General features: G+C 37.8%; 1 protein-coding gene across 5 annotated transcripts in view; it reads left to right on the top strand.

Moving 5' to 3' along the window:
• Positions 1–20,230, top strand: part of INPP5F (inositol polyphosphate-5-phosphatase F) — a 93,560-nt gene that overhangs the window by 2,890 nt on the left and 70,440 nt on the right. For 3 of the 5 annotated variants that reach the window (XR_009005577.1, XM_057530344.1, XM_057530343.1), the window contains exon 2: positions 17,095–17,175. Coding sequence is in view for 2 of the 5 variants with exons in the window: in XM_057530344.1 (XP_057386327.1) it covers positions 17,095–17,175 (81 nt within the window). In the remaining 3 variants the exon portion in view is untranslated. Of the gene's footprint in view, positions 1–17,094; positions 17,176–17,369; positions 17,482–20,230 lie in introns of those variants that run through there. The other 2 variants (XM_007173187.3, XM_007173189.3) reach the window with 2 other exon arrangements.

Raw genomic sequence — 20,230 nt, 5'->3', positions numbered from 1 at the left:
TTCTGAATAAAGTGGTTGTAGCCTTTGCAATTAAGTTTATCTCACTTCTTAGGATATAGCCAACCACAGACTAAAGTAGACCAAAAATATAGAGGAAGGAAGAGGCCATTATCTTTCAGAACAGCCTGTTTTTGATCTTCAGGTGTTCAAGTACATATAGCCAATGAATAAAGAATCTCACGCACCTGACTTTACCAAATAGTTTATCCTATCCAATACTCAAGAGCCTTTCTAAAGAATGCCTATGTAATAATGGCATTTAATTGTTAAATGTTTTCCAGGTCTTTTTCTGTAGACTTATTTAAAATTCTCCATTTTACTGGATCATTTCCCTCTGCTTTTACAGCCAGTTTTGCTATTGTTTGTAATGAAAGCATTTAAAATCTTTCATAGTTTCTTACTGGTTATTCAACTGAATAAATTACTGGCCATGTCCTTTTCTTTCTAAAGGGCAGTATCATAAGACCAAAAAAGCCTGTGAGCCTTGTGATTTTTATGTTTGTGGCAACTTGAAACAGGACTTTTCTTCTAGTGACATCAGAAGGATCAGTATTGATATTTAAGTCTAAAGTGACCATTTCCTTAGTCTGGAATGTTTGTTACTGTCAGTCTCTTTTCCTGCCTAGTTTATTTTGTAAGACCCAGTTCAGATGCCACCCCTACTCTGTGCTCACCATAGCCTGCATTCCTGGGGCAGAATTATTGGTCACCTTTTTGTGTTTCCAGGTGCTTTAGACACTTGGTACACACGTTAGTTATAGCCCTGACTGTATCATATAATAATAGTTTGCTTCCTTCTTCCACAGTGGACAGAGCATTCGTCAAGGCAAGGACCACGTTCTATTCATCTTGGTATCTCTGAGCTTTAGAGTGCTTAGGACACAGAAGGCATTTTTGGTTGAGTTGAGCCGAATTAATTTAAGTCCAGGTTTTCTCTCAGTACTATCATTGCCACAAATATAAGATGTTGTGTTATGCTTATTACTCATTTTAGGCCCTGTTTTAAATGTCTTCTAATTGGGGTGGAAAATCTCTGTCCAGCTGGATAAGGAAATAAATGTGAGGAAAGGTGCATTTCCACTTATGTTGTTTTTCTATCTGATTTAACGTCACTTAAAAAAAAAATCTTTGTGATGGTATTCCTTATTTTCTTCTTTAACATTGTTTAAATTTTTTCTTCTAAGTAGTTGAGTATTTTTTCTGGTTTTCCATTTTTTTAAGGTTAGTGAGTAGTCTGTATTCATACTTAGAACTGCTTTTTTGGTGGATGCTTATATCTCTTGCAGGGTAATAACCACCAGAGGAAAATATTTAGACTTGTTTTATTTTCAATCAGGGAAAATGATGAAGCACTGTGTAAACATTCAATAATCTCTTGAGAGTGGAGTTTCACTATCTGAGAATAAGGGCTGTAATTTAAAGACTTAAAAAGCAATATAATATAGCCCACTGGTGAGCAAGGGTGATATGGTCTTATCTCTTTAATCTTAAAACTGCTTCCACTTGTCCTTGTAGCTTTGTCTGATAGGACAGTGTTATATAATTTACTGCTGCGTATTGCTTCATTCTATTCTGAGACTGACCACGAAAAGATGGTAGAGCATCTGTCATACATATAACATTCATAAGCATGTAAACTATTTAGAGAGAGATTAAACACTGAATGATAAATACCAGTGAACAGGTTTTGGAGGGGGATGCTAGTTTTCAGAATGTACAGAAACATAAAAATGCATTCCTGTTTTTCTTATTTTGTGATAATGAAATTACTTTTAATATGTCATATGAAAACTTTTTTGAATGAGAAATTAGTTACAGAATTGAAATCTAAATAGAACTTTTATCTGTTTTGCAGAATCATATTTTATGAAACTATATCCAGTTTAGACTTTTGTGTTATTTGGTATTTACTTTGAAAAAATTTTTTAACTTTACCTTTTTAAAAAATCATGTTTGCTAAAAATTCACCGCTTACCATGACAAAATGTAATAGGGCATTTTAATTTAAAAATTAGTTATTAAATATATTGTAAAAATCTTTTTAGCCATTTTTGTTGCTGTTGAATAACCAGTTTTTCCCCTAGTGTCTTTAGTTTTCAGTTTCTTTTAAATGGCTTACCGGTTTTATACCTTGAACACTTCTTACCCCATATTTTATATTTCTAACAGGCTAGCAGTTGGATTGAACAAATCTGTAAACTTATTTTGTGAACATTTATTGTTATGCATGCAAGATACAAAACACATCTTTCCAAAAAATTTCCCCCTTTCTTTGGCTTAAAAAAAAAGATAGTCTTTGTAGGGTGAATTATGACAATTTTTGGAATCAGGTTTTACAGCTAGAGGGAAGTTTTTGTGCATATTGTCTGCTTTGTCAACTGAGATTAATAGTAGCTAATAACAACAGCTTTTATTTACTAAGCATTTTTCTGAACCAGACACTGTTCTAAGCCCTTTATGTGTACTGTTTCATGTCAACCCCACAATAAAACTTAGGGGGAGGGGTTTTATTATGATTTTATAGGCACAGAGAAGTAATTTGTCCAAGTTCAAAGAATAAGAGGGAGAGCCAGACTTCTAACCCCATATTGACTCCAAAGCCAAGTTTTTCTCAATATTGACAAAAATGTCTTATAAACCTTTCTACCTTCTTTTTTTTTCCCTTTCTACCTTCTTGACCACAAAGTTGTAGGATTTATATTTTTATGGGTAATATCTGAAATGTATTTAGCTGTCATAGTCATTATAGTGTAGCCTATGTAGAGAATAAAATAGCCTCTGAAATGTCAAAGTATGCACGTTGAGGAAGGATCTATGTAGAATGAAAAGGCTGATGATGGGACTATTGGTCTGTTCTTTGACCTTTCACCTGTCCTCACTCTTTTCTTGCAAATCTAGTTTATATAGTTACAGGGAATATCGTTATATAATAGGTTGACTAGTTTTTCCAGTTACGGTCAGTTTGTAAGGTTTCTCTTCTTAAGTTTTTACAACATTTGCAGGTTGTGGAGGGAATAGATAGAGGGAAGATCTTGGAGCAGAAACACTGATAGGTACTGGATGGGAACTATTTCAGCCAGTGTTGAGCAACCTGAAGCCTTCTCAGTCTAACTTTGCAAGAGTTCCAGATCCAGTTTCACAGACATCCTTTCAGAGCACGTAAAGCAGAGAGGGAAGGGAGGAGAAACAGTCTTCAGGGCAACCACTTCTGAAGAGGGGAGGGACCTTTGTAGCATCACTGATTCCTAGATGCTTGTGTCCTGGCCATGCCAGCAGAGGCCAGGACTTGCCAAAGGCTGGCTTCAGAGGAGAGCAGTATCCAGGCCTTTAGGATAGAGCATGCAGGTGCCAGAAACCAAGGTGCCCTGACAGCTTGGTCTTCTGGGAACGTGGCTACTTTGGTGCTGCTCCAGGATGTCCAGCAGCACGACTTCCCCGTATCCCACCTGCCCAGCCTAACGCAGCCCAAGCAGGGAGAAGGAGATGTAGATTCATTACTATATCCCTAGCACCTGGCCCACTGCAGGTCTTCTGTAAAAATTGTATTGAATGAATTGAAATAATTCTAGTCTCTGGTTGACCCTGTGTACCTTGAGCAGCAAAGAGGTTGTTGGGAGGATTAAATGGAGAACATAAGAACAGAAGACTAAAACGCTGCATCTCTTACCAACTTTAAAAAATGTGCTAATTTCTCATTGTCGTTTTATTCAGGAAACAGGGGAATCTAACTTTTAATTCTGTGGGATTCAATAAATCTTTTCTTTTTTTAATGAAAATGAATGAGACCCAAAGACATTTTTATTTTTCTCTAACTGACCGTATGCCAAAAAAAAAGATTGTTGGCTGATTTTGGTTCTTATGATTTATGACAAAATTAGCTGATGTATTTGAAGATAGATACTAGACTATCGAAAATCAAACTAATTTGGCTATAGTATTGATTCAGTGCATTCTCAGAGCCATAGTCTGACCTTGATGTGGTTTTATGGGGATTTAAATGTGTTAGATCTTTATAAGCTGCATTACTATCTCTCTGTAAACCTTTTTGTAAACTGTTCTATTCCTCTTCAAATATGTTTTAAAATATAAACTTTTAAAATCTAGTCTTGCAAACACAAACCTGAGAAGTAACAGCAATTTCATAGAACCTGTAACAAATTACTCATTAGCTGGGCTAAGTCATAATCATATGTGTCAGACAACCATAAATGAGCTGAGAAGAATATTTGAATTAGAATATGTTTACCAAAATAGAGAAATAATACATTACTTTATTATCAGTAGCTGTTGATAATACATTAAGTAATATTTAAGTAGTATTTAAAAAGTGAGGGTGAGCACTGCACATTTAGCATTATAGTACTATCAGAACACATACTGGTAGTATCTTAATTAAATCCCATGCTCTGTTAGGATGACTCATTTTCTGGTTGCTGTGAGACCCTTAAAGGAACTGCTCTCATTTACGAAAAAGCATCCACTCCTGCCAACTTTTTGGTAAGGCTGGTTGAGGGAAGTACAGGTTGATTTTAGGTCAGTGTTCCTTGTTGTTTTTTCTTTTTAAGTTACCTCATTTTAATTGCAGATTCTTTCACATTTAACCTTGAATTTCTTTAACTTCACAGTGGGATATTTAAAAATACATTTAAAGTACATTAATTTTTCTTTATGAAAATTTGTGAATCTTATTCTTTGAAATCTCTTTTTACTTATACTAAACTTCAAATTCCAGTTTCTGCAGTGGTCAACATATATAATTTGAAATAGTCCTAACGTGTAACTGAAATGTTGGGACATTTTAAACATGCCACAGTGCTCTTAATTTTAGTAGTTTGCGTGTATAATATTAATGATGCTTCATGGTGTCATTATACATTGCTTTTATGCCAGATATAAACATTCTTCTCCCTATTTCCAGCGTAATAACCCTCCCCTCCCCCAGGGAACAGTTGTGGTGGGTAGACCAAAGAGTTTGGCAGAGTTTCTAGTTTGCTAGTCTCCCTCTGGGCAGTTGTTCTTCTTGACTTCCAGGATTCACCTCTAGTAGCTATTGCATTTATCCCCCTTTGCACCTTTCAAATACTCCCTTTTCTCAAAGAAGCAGCCCTCCGCCCCGACAACTAATTTAGTATTCTATTCCTTTCTCCTTCCAAATTATTAAGTCTGAAATTCTGTGAAGTCATTTATTTATTATTTCAACAAACATTTATTGAAGATCTGTCTTCTAGGCATTGTGCCAAGGTAAAAAGACGGATAAAATACTGTCTCTACCCTATAGCTCAGGTAGTGGTCCAACAAGGGAAAGGCATACACAGGATTCTAGAGTGACAGATACTGTGATAGAGCTGAGTTCTGTGGGAGATTTGAGCTGGGTCTTGAAGTTCGAAGTCTCTGTTTTTTCCTAAGATAGTGGAAATCTATTTTTCTTCCTAATAAAGAAATGGGAAGAAAGGTGTTCTTTTATTTGAGTCTCTGAAGTTCCTTCCAGCTGTAAATTGTCTGTGATTGTTTCTGTCTTATTTAAGAGGGGAAAGTCCTGGAAGAAACTGGCTGTGTGACTAGTGGACTTTAATGGATATTTTTTTTTTTTTGCCTTGCCTTGCCGGAGATAACTTTGTATGCACAGTGCCTTGGTTCTAATTAAGTACTCAAAAAAAAAAAAAAAAGAAAGAAAAAGAAAAAAGTTTATGAGAATGAACAGTGCCTAACTGGCCAGACTGAAATAGTACAGGTTCTCCCCTGTACCTCCCACCCCACAGGACACTCTGCTGTGGCCCTCGTTTGATCTAGAAGCAGTTCTTCATTTGAGGGCAATTAAAATGGCAGATCCTAGACCTGATGGTGTGTTTGAAGGTAGAGCTTTTTGTTGGTAAGGACCTATGGTATCAGAATGACTATACAGACGATCCTAGATGGAAGAGTAAGTTTTGAACAGAGTTTTCAGGAAAAGCTAGGAAATTATTTAAACGCCAACAGAGACAAAGGTTGCATCTATTTTATGTTCGAAGTGCTAATTTTATGCATCTCAGTTACCGGCTCTAAAATGAGTTAAGGAAAATACCAACTGTTAGCTCACCTGTGCTCTTATTTAGCTCTCAGAATCCTATTTCTTTTTTTTGTCTTTTCCTAAAGATTTATTTATTTATTTATTTTGGCTGCGTTGGGTCTTTTTTTAAAAAATTAATTTATTTATTTATGGCTGCGTTGGGTCTTCGTTGCTGTGCGGGCTTTCTCTAGTTGTGTTGAGTGGGGGCTACCCTTCATTGAGGTGTGCGGGCCACTCATTGCGGTGGCTCCTCTTGTTGCGGAGCACAGGTTCTAGGCGCGTGGCTTCCCTACTTGTGGCTCGCGGGCTCTAGAGTGCAGGCCAGGCAGTTGTGGCGCAAGGGCTCAGTTGCTCCTTGGCATGTGGGATCTTCCCGGACCAGGGATCAAACCCGTGTCCCCTGCGTTGGCAGGCAGATTCTTAACCACTGTGCCACCAGGAAAGTCCCTGCGTTGGGTCTTTGTCGCTGCGTGTGGCCCTTCTATAGTTGTGGTGAGCGGGGGCTACTCTATTGCTGTGCACGGGCTTCTCATTGCGGTGGCTTCTCTTGTTGCGAGCACGGGCTCTAGGCACACGGCCTCAGTAGTTGTGGCTCACGGGCTCTGGAGCGGAGGCTCAGTAGTTGTGGCACACGGGCTTAGTTGCTCCGCGGCATGTGGGATCTTCCCCGACCAGGGATTGAACCTGTGTTCAATATCCCGGCATTGGCAGGCAGATTCTTAACCGCTGCGTCACCAGGGAAGTCCTATCACAGGATGTTGAATATAGTTCCCTGTGCTATACAGTAGGACCTTGTTGTTTATTCATCTTATGTATATTAGTTTGCATCTGCTAATCACACACTCCCAGTCCTTCCTTCTCCCCCACCCGCTCTCCCTTGGCAACCACAAGTCTGTTCTCTATGTCTGTCTGTTTCTGTTTCATAGATAGGTTCATTTGTGTTGTATTTAGATTTCATATATGTGATATCATATGGTATTTGTCTTTCTCTTTCTGACTTCGCTTAGTATGATAATCTCTAAGTCCATTCATATTGCTGCAAATGGCATTATTTCATTCTTTTTTATGGCTGAGTAATATTCTGTTACATATATGTATACCACATCTTCTTTATACATTCATCTGTCAATGGACATTCAGGTTGTTTCCATGTCTTGGCTATTGTAAATAGTGCTGCTATGAACATAGTGGTGTATGTATCCTTTTGAATTATAGTTTTGCCTGGGTATATGCCCAGGAGTGGATTGCTAGCTCATATGGCAACTCTATTTTTAGTTTTCTGAGGAACCTCCATACTGTTTTCCATAATGGCTGCACCAATCTACATTCCCATCAACAGTGTAGGAGGGTTCCCTTTTTTCCACACCCTCTCCAACATTTGTTATTTGTAGACTTTTTAATGATGGCCATTCTGACCAGTGTGAGGTGTTACCTCATTGTAGTTTTGATTTGCATTTCTCTGATAATTAGTGATGTTGAGCATCTTTTCATGTGCCTGTTGGCCATCTGTATGTCTTCTTTGGAGATATGTCTATTGAGGTCTTCTGCCCAAAAAACAATTTCTAATATCCTTCATGATCAAAACTTTGTGGCCCTCTTGCTGCACTGTAATTAGATCCCAATTTTAATAGAAAAGTCTAGAAATTCTTCGGATCCCTTTCCTAGGTAGTATATCTCATCTTTTAACTATTCTTAGGGTTTTTTGGTTGTTTCTTTTTTTCCCTTAGGGTTATTTTTTTAAACGTATTTTTTTATACTAGCTTACACCAACTTTTTGCTTATTTACTATATATTATGAGCTCTTTATTCAGTTTATGGTACTTAATTACATGAAAGAATTTCAAGCTGTCCACGGCACAAGCGTCATCTTTGAATCACTCAGGTAGGATAAAACTATAGCTACTAATGCAGGTTCCAACTAGTAACCTATAATCACTTCGACCTGTAATTCTCAACCTGGCTGTACATTAGAATCACCTGGGGGAGATTTACAAAATACCTGTGCCTGGGTCCCACCGTAACCCAACAGTCAGACTCTCGAGGAGTGGGGCCCAGGCATCAGTATTTGTAAAGCTCCCATATGGTGATAATGAGCAGCCAGGATCCAGGACCGTTGAGCTGGAGTTCACACTGGGAAAGCAGCAGCTGCTAGAACTTCTAAAGTGGATTAGCTCTTTAGCTTGCTGAATGCTGGAAAATAATTACTATTAGAGAGTTCAGAGAAACATGTATCAAAATTTGCATTTATAAGATGGCATCTGAATCAAATTATTCCTTAACCTTTTTTTCTGGCCTAATTAAATTTTGAGAATTTAAGTATGGATGAGCTAACCATTGGAACTTTTAGTTCCTCATTGTAGAACCCTTTTCCTCATCTGTTTGACTTTGGTGTTGGTAATTGTCTTTTCAGAGCAATAATGTCCTTTTGTCTTTAGCAGGAAATGAAACTTGGGTCTGATTATGTATGCATACACTAGCACCTTTTTTTTTTTTTTTGACACAAGTGAAACTGCCTGTAAGCTTCAGCAGCTGTGCAAAACCCAGGCTTGTTCTTGGGCTGAGGGAGCGCCATCACTCTGGGCTCTTGGAATGAGTGACTCATGCTCTCTGCAGGCACACAGTACTTAATCACTTGTTTTCTGTGTACCAGGAGGAAGAGGGCATATGAAAATAGAAGCCATGTACTGCCAAATGGATCTGAAATAAGAGTGGAAATGTTGACCTAATGGGTCAAACAATTGAGCTTATGACAAACTACTTATGTCTTTGGGTGTATGTTACTTTAATGGTTTCACTAATTAAAATTTGGCATTATTTCTAAAATACTATGCTTTTGTAAATTGTAAGCAGCTCTACTCTTTACTAGATAACCTTGATAATCCTAAATTTTAAAACCTATTTGCAAACTTCAAATGTTTCTCTTTTGAAATTGTGGAATTTCAAAATTGGAATATACCTTTCATTGCAATATACCTTTCGAAGGAAGGATTAGAAAGCAATGTTTGTTGGAGCAGATCAATTACATGGCTGTTCTTTGTGGAAGGAAGGGACAAGCCCACTGGCCATTTTCCCTGCTATTCCAATGCCTTCTGCCTCCAGAGTAGGCATTAATAATGGTGACAGAGTGTCCATTACTAAGCATAGTTGCTACATATGCCTAGACCAGTATGGTTCATACATGTCCTCTATACAAACACTCTGCTAATGCTTTTATTTATTTTTATCTCCTTAATGAAGAGTAACAGATTAAAAAATACACACACACATATTTTGAAGTGTCTGTTGTGTGCCAGGAACTGTACCAGGCATAGAGTCATAGCGGCTCAAAAAGACACACTCAGCCTCCCTTCTTGTGCTGGTTATATATAGCCTGTTTCAGGCCTTCCTCCACTGGCTTGTCGCTGTATTGGTGTGAGAAGCTGTGGGCACCTGCTAGAGATTTTAAGATAATTTAAAGTTTCCCAGAATTTTTAGTTAAGTCTTTCATTGTGAGAAATCACATGCTCATCGTTTATTATATTTATTGAAAGGGAAATGCTTTTACTACTAAAAGTGCCCATATAGCAAAGACTTGTTTTGGGATTTTCTTTAAAAGCAATCTTAGTCTTATTAAAAGTCGAAGAGAATAAGCAATTGGTAGGAGAAATTTTCCAAGTTACGCTTTCATGCTTGCTTCTACTCATTTATTGATTTGGTTCAATAACTATTGAATGAGCCCCTGTTGTGTGTCAAACACTGTGCTAGGCTGCAGGCATACAGTGGTAAACAAAATAGGCCTAGAATTAAATAAACTGATAGAAGAGTCAAGACTTAATAGTCTGTCTTTTAATTGGTAAGTTGAAACTTTACGTTTATTATAATTATTAATATATTAATGAGTTATTTCCACCTTTTATTCATGTTTTCCATTTATTGTGCTTTTCTCAGTCTTTTTGTTCTGTCACCTTTTACTGTGTTCCATAGGATGGTATGAATTTTATTTTTGTTTTTACTTTAAGAATTTTTTAATTTTCTGGATGGTATGAATTTTTATCAGATGTCTTTCTGTTGCTGATTAAAAGCTACCTATTCTGGTTTTTGTTCTTCTTTGGCTTCTCAAAACTTAGGACCCCAGTACTTATTTTCATGTATATAACGAAAGTCTACTGATGTCTGTGTCTTTTTCCCAAGTATATTTTAACCTTCATTTAGACTCTACCGCTTCTAGATTTCCCCTCTCCAGTGTAGGGGACTTTAGGGGAGGGGAGGAAGCTGGCAGTTATGCTTGATTTGCTATTTGGACCTGAGTTGGGTTGCTAGGACTGTTTCTGCGTGCCTAATTTTGAGCTACATCAGAGCCCTGTATCTGTTTCACATTCTGAAGAAACAGAATTTTGGGAGCATATCTAAGCATTGAGATATTTTCATAAAACATTTATTACTCTCAGAAGGTTTTTAGGGATTATGGCCTTAAGATTTAATGTAAAAAACAATCGAAGTTGGGTTTTTCCTTTTTAAATAAAAAGCCGTATGTAGACCCTTGAAATAAAAATCTATGGAGAGATTTAGTGAGTGCTAGGAACCTGGAATTTTAAATGCATATACCTTTCCCAACTTGGGGTAAAAGTTATTGAATGTTTATGTGCCAGACATTGTGCTGGGTACTTTCACATAATTCTTCCATTTAATCCTCATAACAATCCTGTAAGTTAGATGGAATATCTGCTTATGAAAGAGGGACCTGGAGTTGAAAGGGGTTCCAAGACTGCAGTAGAGCTGGGATTTTTCACTCGGGATATGGAACGTAGGCTGTGCCCATGTCACTCAAATCTCTGGACTCTGTCCAGTCTTCCAGTTGCAGATTTGGAACCAGGTCACCCTCATGCACACTCCTGTCACCTGGATCTCTGGCTTTAGGCTTGCCTTCTCACATCCATCCTCTACATACTAGCCCCAGTGTTCAATCTCAAATGCAAATCTGCCCTCTCTGGAGGAAATGTCTCCTGAATTTACTGCCTGTGGTCCTCCTGAGTTGGTCCCTGTTTGGTTTTTCAGCCTCATTCTTACAGCTTCCTGCCTTTTACCTTAAGGGCTTACAGTACCAAACCATTTAGAGTCCTCCTTGCATTCAGTAAATATTTGAGTGCCTGTTATGTGTTAAACAGTCTGCTGCATGTGGGCCTGCCCAGGGCTTTTCTCATGATCCAGATGGAGGAGGTCTTGGCCCTGGACAAGGATAGTGGCCGTGGGGATGGAGAGAAGTGAAACATTCATCAGATATGAGGAGGTAGAATCAACAGGACTTGGTGAGGAAGAAAGCTGTTTTTTTTTTTTTTTTTGGCCGCGTCGTGCAGCTTGTGGGATCTCAGTTCCCCAACCAGGGATTGAACCCACACCACAGCAGTGAAAGTCCGGAATCCTAACCACTAGGCCACCAGGGAACTCCCAGGAAGAAAGCATTTTGACTGTCTCCCAGGTTCTGGCTTGTGTGGCTGGAATGATGGTGGTGAGCTGAAAGCCCCATATGAATTTAAAATGAGAGTATTATATCTGAGTAATTACACATGGTAGGGAAACTTATGGTGTTAGAGGTATGATAGAGCCCTGGACTGAGAGTGGGATATGGCGTTTTGATTTTAACAAGCTGTATAGTTAGTATTGGACACTTTTCCTCTGCCAGCCATGATATCTTTATTTGAAATAGAGCAGATGACTTTAACTTTGTTACTTCAAATACTGAACCCTTCTAACGTGATTCAGTGCAAATTATCTGACTCCAACCTGCTTCTCCTTTCCGTGTCGTTCATTCATTTGTCTGTTCAGCATTTGGAGCCTGCTGTATGTCATGAACTTGGGACATAAAGCTAAATGAGATCAGGTCTCAATGAATTTTCTGTTCTTGATGAGCTTCCTGTTCAGTCAGGGAGACAGGCAAGTCAGTAATTAGGTGCATTAAACCAAAATGAGATGCCACGGTGCGTATACGAGCAGGGTTCAGGGGGACCACAAAAGAGAACCTGATCAGTTCTGCTGGGTGGGTGGAGTGGGGAATGTGTCAGGGAACACCAGTGCCCCTTGTTCTGAGTCTGGAATGAACAGCAGGCTGAAGTGGGTGGGGAGCAGCATTCCAGGCCCAGCCTGTGCACACTTCTGGATGATTGTAGGAAGACAAGGATGCTGGGGTGGGGAGGCAGGAAGAGGGTAGACAGGAGCGGCCCGCGCTGGGCCTTGAGAGCCTTTCCAAGGAATTTGGACTTTGTTTCTCAGGCTCTGGGGAGTCGGAGAAGAAGTATGACTGGCTTTACAATGTTCTATGTTGTATGTATTTTTTTCATGCCTAATGTATTTCTTTTACAATATCAATGTTAGACAAACTAGACTTTAGGGCAAAGAGCATTATTTGAAATAAAGGCAGTTAGTATATCCTGATAAACGGAGCAATTCACCAGGAAGATATAATAATATCTGAATCTGTATGTGCCTGACAACATAGTTTCAAAAAATATGAGGCAAAATTTAAGAAGGAAAAGTACACAAAGCATGAGATTAAAAAAAAAAAACAAAACCCTGTCGAAGTATTAGGCTAAGCAGTCAAAAAATTAGCAAGTACATAGAGCAGTTGAATAAAATAATAAAGTTGATAATGAGCCCTCACCCCAGAGTTTAATAGTGTATTCAAATGTTTGAAGTAAGAAATACTTTTAAAAGCATGACTTGAACAGACACATATATATGTATATACCTATAACTTCCGAAACAAAAGTTTTGTGAAGTGTTTCCCCTTACATGGTACAGTTTTCCTCTTTTCTGTTTCTTTGCTGTTAGTGCTGATCTCGTTGTACAAAATTGATATAATGACTCACCGACGGATTGAATTGACACCCTTTTTCTTGAAAACACTAAGAAAATATACGTGCTTTTCAAGTACACACAGAACATTTACCAACTGACTTTCTGGATTCCCCTCACCACACCAAGCATCTGGTACTCCTCTTGTTCTGCCTCTTGTCCTTCCCCCTGCTAAAGCAAAGATGACTTTGACTCCTATTTTTACTGAGTCAAGGCCATCCGATACATCCATCTGCTTCTCATCTCCATTTCTATATTTAGCCTTTTCATCTTTTCTTCTAGACTTAGAAGAAAGTAATATCTTTCATTTCCAAGGTTAACTTTTACACCTGTACTTTTGATTTCATTTTCTTTTCCTCCTTAAATAGCTCCTGGTTTTTATGCCTAGACATTTCTCCTTGACCACCATATCATGAACTCAGTCTTAATGGCCTAACTAGTTCTCTCTCTGGACCTCAAAGATTATTAGTGACTATTATTTTTATTTATATTTATTTATTTATAATACTTATTTATTTATTTATTTGACTGCGCCGGGTCTTAGTTGCGGCATGTGGGATCTTTTTTTTTTTTTAGTTGCGGCATGCAGGATCTAGTTCCCTGACCAGGGGTCGAACCCGCATTGGGAGCGCAGAGTCTCAACCACTGGACCACCAGGGAAGTCCCAGTGACTATTATTTTTAGTCATTAGACTGCAAAACTTAGTCATCTTTATAGTTTTTTCTTTTTTTTTTTTTTAAGTGAAATTTTAACTTTCTTGAATGGCTGCTATAGTCACATGGTTCAAAATGCCAAAGGTGCAAAAGGGTATTACTGAGTTAAGAGGTTCTCGCCCACCTTTTCTCCTGCTGCTGTATACCCTGCTTTTTCTGCCTTCCTCCTTCTTACTCATCTATGTCCTCATCTTATCCCTCTCAAGAGAGGATAGATGTTTCACTGTCATTTTAAAATTTACCCTCTTCCTGTCTTTTGTGTAGCTTCCTTTGGGGTGTTGTTTCATGTTAATCTCCTTCTGAACGTTGTTCACCTACTGCCCACCCTGCTCCCCAAGCTACCATATCCTTTCAAGCCAAGACTCTTGTAATAAATAACCTTCTAGCTCCTTTCCCTACTCGCAGTCTCCACCTCCTTTCAGTGCTGTCACCTAATCCCTGGCTGCAGTCTTGTTTTACTTTTGTCATTATCTGCCTGCCAAGGCCTCCAGGAAGTAAAGCTCATTAGTCTTTTATTCAAGTCTCTCCTTATTGGCCTCAGTTTACTTTTTCCAGTCTTATCAGTAAAGATCTCCACCATACTAACGATACTCATTGGTCGTCTGATCTATACTGTTTGCTCCTTTATTTTTATATCTTAGCCTGATAACAGTGCCTGGTTCTTGGAAGGTACTTGATAAGTGTTTCCCCAGTGAAGGGACAGTTTCCAAAACAAACCTTGTACTTTCTTTCTGCTACATTATTTTTCTTTCTGATTTCCTTATGCTTGAAGTTCCACTTCCTCTATGTAACTGTCCATGACTGCTCTAGCTCTAACTTTTTCATCCTCCTCCATATTCCTAGAGCTCATCTGAAACCCAAGGGATAGAGTCTTAAAACTGTGGTTGTTCATCTGAAGTCAGGGTGGGGTTATGAGTAGCTGGAGCTATTTCCTTAGCAGGGGCACTTGTGTTGGCAGATGTTGAGATTTGGCCTGCCTGACAGGGATTCTGGTTATTTGAAAAGACATCAGGGTACTTTTAGTTTGTACACCAACATGAATTCCAGAGTTAGAGTTAGATTTTTATAAATTAACAAAGAGGTAAAATTAATAAATACATAATTGATAATGGGTAAGGAACAACTTAGATAATATGATAAGCGAAAAAATAATGAAAAAATGATAGATTTGTATAAAAAATTAAAACTGAAAATATTTGCAAACATGTCAAAGAGTTGATGTTCTTAATATAAAAAGAACTCGTAAATCAATAAGGAACATAAAGAAAAATTGTTAGAGGATATGAATAAGAAAATCATAGAAGAAGAAACATAAGCAGTCAGTTTTATAATTAAATGTTTAATCTTACCAGCAATGAAAAGAAAGTAAACATAATTTAGGCAATGGATGCCATCAAATTAGCAAAATTTAAAAAGAAATTCTAAATGATGGCAAGCATAAGAAGCATTTTCATAAGCTTCTGGCAGAACTCTAACTTGGTGCATAACCTTTGCAGAAAGCACTTTGGTAATATTTGAAAGCTTCATTTTTTTTAATGTTTTCACCTATTAATTTCATTCCTAGGAACTGTTCTAAAGCTATTAATTAGGGAGGGAAATAAAGTATTTGCATAATGTTCATCATTGATCACAGTATTGTTTATAATAGGGAAAAACTGGAAATCACTTAAATGTCTAAGAGTGAGGAAGTGCTTCCTTAAGTGGAAAATTAGACAGCCATGAAGTTATAATTTTGGAGAATATCTTAAAGATGTGAGAAAATACGAAATGGTATAAGAAAACATATAGTGCTGTGTTTGCAATATTGCAGTTGGATATGCGCACAGACATATGTGAAATGTAGCAAAATAATGTTATCTCTGGGTGGCGGGATGGAAGTGATAGAATATTTTTTCCAATTTTATACAGTATTTATAATAAGAATGCATGTTATTTAAACTGTAAATATTGTCTTACTGATTAGTTCCATATATAAATTCTGAGGGAGGCACTGTAGTTGGATGGTTAAGAGCACAGGCCATGAGTCATGCAGACCTGGCTTTGAATTGCACCTCTGCCCTTGATCCATTGTATGACATGGCCACTTTACTTTTCTAAGGCTCCATTTCCTCATCTGTGAATTGGGGTTCCTAATACCTAACTCATAGAATTGTTAGGGTTAGAAATGGTAATGTGTATAACAGCCTTTAAAAAAATTAATTCCCTACTTTACTTTAATTCTTGAAATAAAAACAGAAGTTAACTTTTTTTGCCTCCCATTGAATGTATCATTAACAACAAAGATGTTCAAGATACACTAGTCAAAACTCAAATGAATTTGAAGACTAAACTATTAAGTCTTCTGTAATTACCCACATGTGTTACAGATTGATTATACATTTCATTAAAATAGAATTTAAATGGTAATAATTAAAATGTAATTTTAATTTTCTGCTAAGAGAAATGCTGTTTTCATTCTTGCTAATTTTTTCCTGCTATTGAACCACCACTAATGTTACCTTTATTTCCATGGATATAACAGCCTTTTGTGGCCTGGGTTCCACAACAGAATTATGCCCTCATGTCCTCAGGCATCCTTTGTATGTAATGAATTAGCTTCTCTTCTGTGTGTCTAGAATGGTACAAATTATGTACCATCCTTGGGAGAATTGAGAAAACAGTCATCCAAATCATTGTCTTGTTCTGTGGTTCAGATGAGGAACCCTGATTGGATGCCTGGCACGTATTAGGCACTCAATATAAATGGAAGCAAGTCCTATTGTTTTTTCCATAGAAGTCACATAAAAGAGCACTGACTTCCTGGGTTTCTTTGCTTGGTGTTAGCTTCTTTGGGAAAGGGTATTTTCCAGAGTGTGATTCAGTAAGTGGACATCTCTGCGGTGGTTTCTCAGGCCTTGTCTTTGGATCTGGGACTGGCCATGGCGATCGCACCTTGGATAACTCCTCTTGTTTGCCCTCTTGTAGTGTACCAGCCTCCTTCCTCCACTGCAGGGCGCCAGAGTACTGCCTCCCATCTGAGTAGAGTTTTAGAATTTCAGTTATCTCCCCATAACTGTCCTCATATTAGAAGACTTATTCAGGTCGGAATTAATACTTGTCCACAAAGTGCTCGATAGTAATGTATTCAGTTCTGGGTGTTGAAAACTGCTCTTTTGGGATGCTGATCATTTTTTAATATACTGCTAAAGATACTGTTTTTTTTTTAATTGTCTTGTGACATTCCTGTGACATTTCTTTTTTAAAATTTTTAAATTTTTATACAATTTAAAAAGTTACTTTCCATTTACAGTTATTAGAAAATATTGGCTATATTCACCGTGTTGTAAAATACATCCTTGAGTCTATCTTACACCCAACAGTTTGTACCTCCCACTCCCTCACCCTTATATTGCCCCTCCTCCCTTCCCTCTCCCCACTGGTAACCACTAGTTTGTTTTCTATAAAGATATTGTTTTAATATGTTTTCTGATGAATATTTTTTCATGATTGCTTCTTATTTTATTTTAGCTACTGATCTACTTCTTGCCTGGAATCCCATTTGTCTGGGGTTGGTAGAAGGTGTTATTGGCAAAATTCAGCTTCACTCAGGTATGTTTCTGTAAACTCCTTAAACTTGTCAAATTTAATGTGGCATTCTATGACATTTTCTTCTTTGAGGATAAACGTAGATTCTGTAATGGCTTTGATTCCTTTACCTTAATTTTGGGTCTGCCCAAAGTGGGTATATTTCCGTATAAGTGAAACAAAAATATAAGCATACTTCATTTTATTGTCCTTTGCAGATATTGCGTTTTTTACAAATTGAAGGTTTATGGCAACCTGGCGTCAAACAAATATATTGGTGCCGTTTTTCCAGCAGCATTTGCTCACTTCATGTCTCTGTGTCACATTTAGGTAATTCTTGCAATATTTCAAACTTTATATTTGTTATGGTGATCTGTGATAAGTGATATTTGTTACTACTACAACTCCCTGAAGGCTCAGATGATGGTTAACATTTTTTAGCAAGAAAGTATTTTGTTGTTGTTTGTTTGTTTGTTTGTTTGTTTGTTTTGGCTATGCCGTGCGGCATGTGGTACCTTAGTTCCCCCACCAGGGATCAAACCTGTGCCCCCTGCAGTGGAAGCATGGAGTCTTAACCACTGGACTGCCAGGGAAGTCCCAAGAAAGTATTTTTTTTAATTGAAGTATAGTTGATTTACAATGTTGTGTTACTTTCTGGTGTACAGCAAAGTGATTCGGTTATACATGTATATATTTATTCTTTTTCATATTCTTTTCCATTGTGGTTTATTACAGGATATTGAATATAGTTCTCTGTGCTATACAGTAGGACCTTGTTGATTATCTATTTTATATATAGTAGTTTGTATCTGCTAATCCCAAACTCCTAATTTATCCCTCCCCTCCCCTCCCCTCTTTCCCCTTGGTAACCATAAGTTTGTTTTCTATGTCTGTGAGTCTTTTTCTGTTTCATAAATAAGTTCTTTTTTTTTTTTCGGCCACGCCACGCAACTTGCAGGATCTTAGTTCTCTGACCAGGGATTGAACCTGGGCCCTGGCAGTGAAAGCGCTGAGTCCTAACCATGGGACCGCCAGGGAATTCCCTTGTGTCATATTTTAGATTCCACATATAAGTGATATCATATGGTATTTGTCTTTCTCTTTCTGACTTACTTCACTTAGTATGATAATCTCTAGGTCTGTCCATGTTGCTGCAGATGGCATTATTTCATTCTTTTTTACGGCTGAGTAATATTCCATTGTATTGATTTTTTTTTTAATATATATATGATCATATATGTATATATATATATATATCACATCTTCTTTATCCATTCATCTGTTGATGGACATTTAGGTTGTTTCCACGTCTTGGTTATTGTAAATAGTGCTGCTGTGAACATTGGGGTGCATGTATCTTTTCGAATTATAGTTTTCTCCAAACGTATGCCCAGGAGTGGGATTGCTGGATCATGGGGCAACTCTATTTTTAGTTTTTTAGGGAACCTCCATACTGTCTTCCATAGTGGCTGCACCAATTTACATTCCCACCAACAGCATAGGAGGGTTCCCTTTCTTCCACACCCTCTCCAACATTTGTTATTTGTAGACTTTTTAATGATGGCCATTCTGACCAGTGTGAGGTGGTACCTCATTGTAGTTTTGATTTGCATTTCTCTAATAATTAGCGATGATGAGCATCTTTTCATGTATCTGTTGGCCGTCTTTGTCTTCTTTGGAGAAATGTCTACTTAGGTCTTTTGCCCATTTTTTGATTGGGTTGTTTGTTCTTTTGTTATTGAGTTGTATGAGCTGTTTGTATATTTTGGAAATAAGCGCTTGTCGGTCACATGGTTTGCAAAGATTTTCTCCTAGTCTGTAGATTATCTGTTTGTTTGTTTATGGTTTCCTTTGCTGTGCAAAAGCTTATAGGTTTGGATTAGGTCCCATTTGTTTCTTTTTGCTTTTATTTCTATTGCCTTGGGAGACTGACCTAAGAAAACATTGGTACTATTTATGTCAGAATGTTTTGCCTATGTTCTCTTCTAGGAGTTTTATGGTGTCACGTCTTATATTTAAGTCTTTAAGCCATTTTAAGTTTATTTTTGTGCATGGTGTGAGGGAGTGTTCTAACTTCATTGATTTACGTGGTCTGTTCAGCTTTCCCAACACCACTTGCTGAAGAGACTGTCTTCTCCATTGTATATTCAGCAAGAAAGTATTTTTAATAAAGGTATGTACATTTTTTAGACGTAATGCCAGTCCACTTAATAGACTACAGTGGACTTCAGTCCACGTAATAGACTACAGTTTAGTGTAAACAACTGTACACTGGGAGACCAAAAAATTCTGTGTGACTCATTTTATTTGCTTTATTGCAGTTGTCTGGAACTGAATCCACAGTATCTCCAAGGGATGCCCAAAAAGCTTTAGAGAAAGGGGGGCATAATATTAAAATCCTTTCTTCCTCTTAAAAAGACCCCCCACAAGCTATTAAATGCCTGTTTTTAGGAATTGTGTCAGGAACTGTGCTAGTCGGTGGGATACCATAATGAGCAATAACTGACCTGTTCCCACCATGAGCGGAGCTTATGGTTTAAGAGGGAAGTGAGACATTAGTGAGTAATCATTGAAATAAATGTATAATTATTTGTTAATTGTGTTAGGTGCTCTGACAGAAAGATACACCAACCATACTGATTTTGAGGGAGAGGACAGTAAGAATAAGGCTGGAGAGGTAGGCAGGTGTCAGACCAGGACTGCTTGGCTTTGGGTTAGCTGTCCATTCCTAATGTAGTCAGCTCTGGCCAGGGAGGAGTATGGGTCTGGTAGTACACAGTGCAGTCCTTTCCAGGAGCTGTATCCAGGGCAGGCAAATTCATGGAAGGTCTAGGTCATTCACTAAGCCCTCCCTTTGAAGGACAGGCACCTGTGCTGAGTTCAGAGGGAATTTTGTTTGTAAGAAGGTAGCTGTTATGTAGGCAGGTCCCAAAAAATCATGAAAAGGACTGAATGAAATATTTTAAACACTAAATTTAAATATCTGTTTTTCCTTTGATATCGATTTTAATGTGAGTTAAGAACTATAGGAAGCTTTGCTGTTACTGCTGTGTTATTGGGAGTGTAGCTACCTCTGTAG

The sequence above is a fragment of the Balaenoptera acutorostrata genome, chromosome 16, assembly GCF_949987535.1.
Source record: "Balaenoptera acutorostrata chromosome 16, mBalAcu1.1, whole genome shotgun sequence".
Lineage (NCBI taxonomy): Eukaryota > Metazoa > Chordata > Mammalia > Artiodactyla > Balaenopteridae > Balaenoptera > Balaenoptera acutorostrata.
The sequence above is the reverse complement of the archived record's forward strand: the minus strand, read 5'-3'. Positions and strand labels throughout refer to the sequence as shown.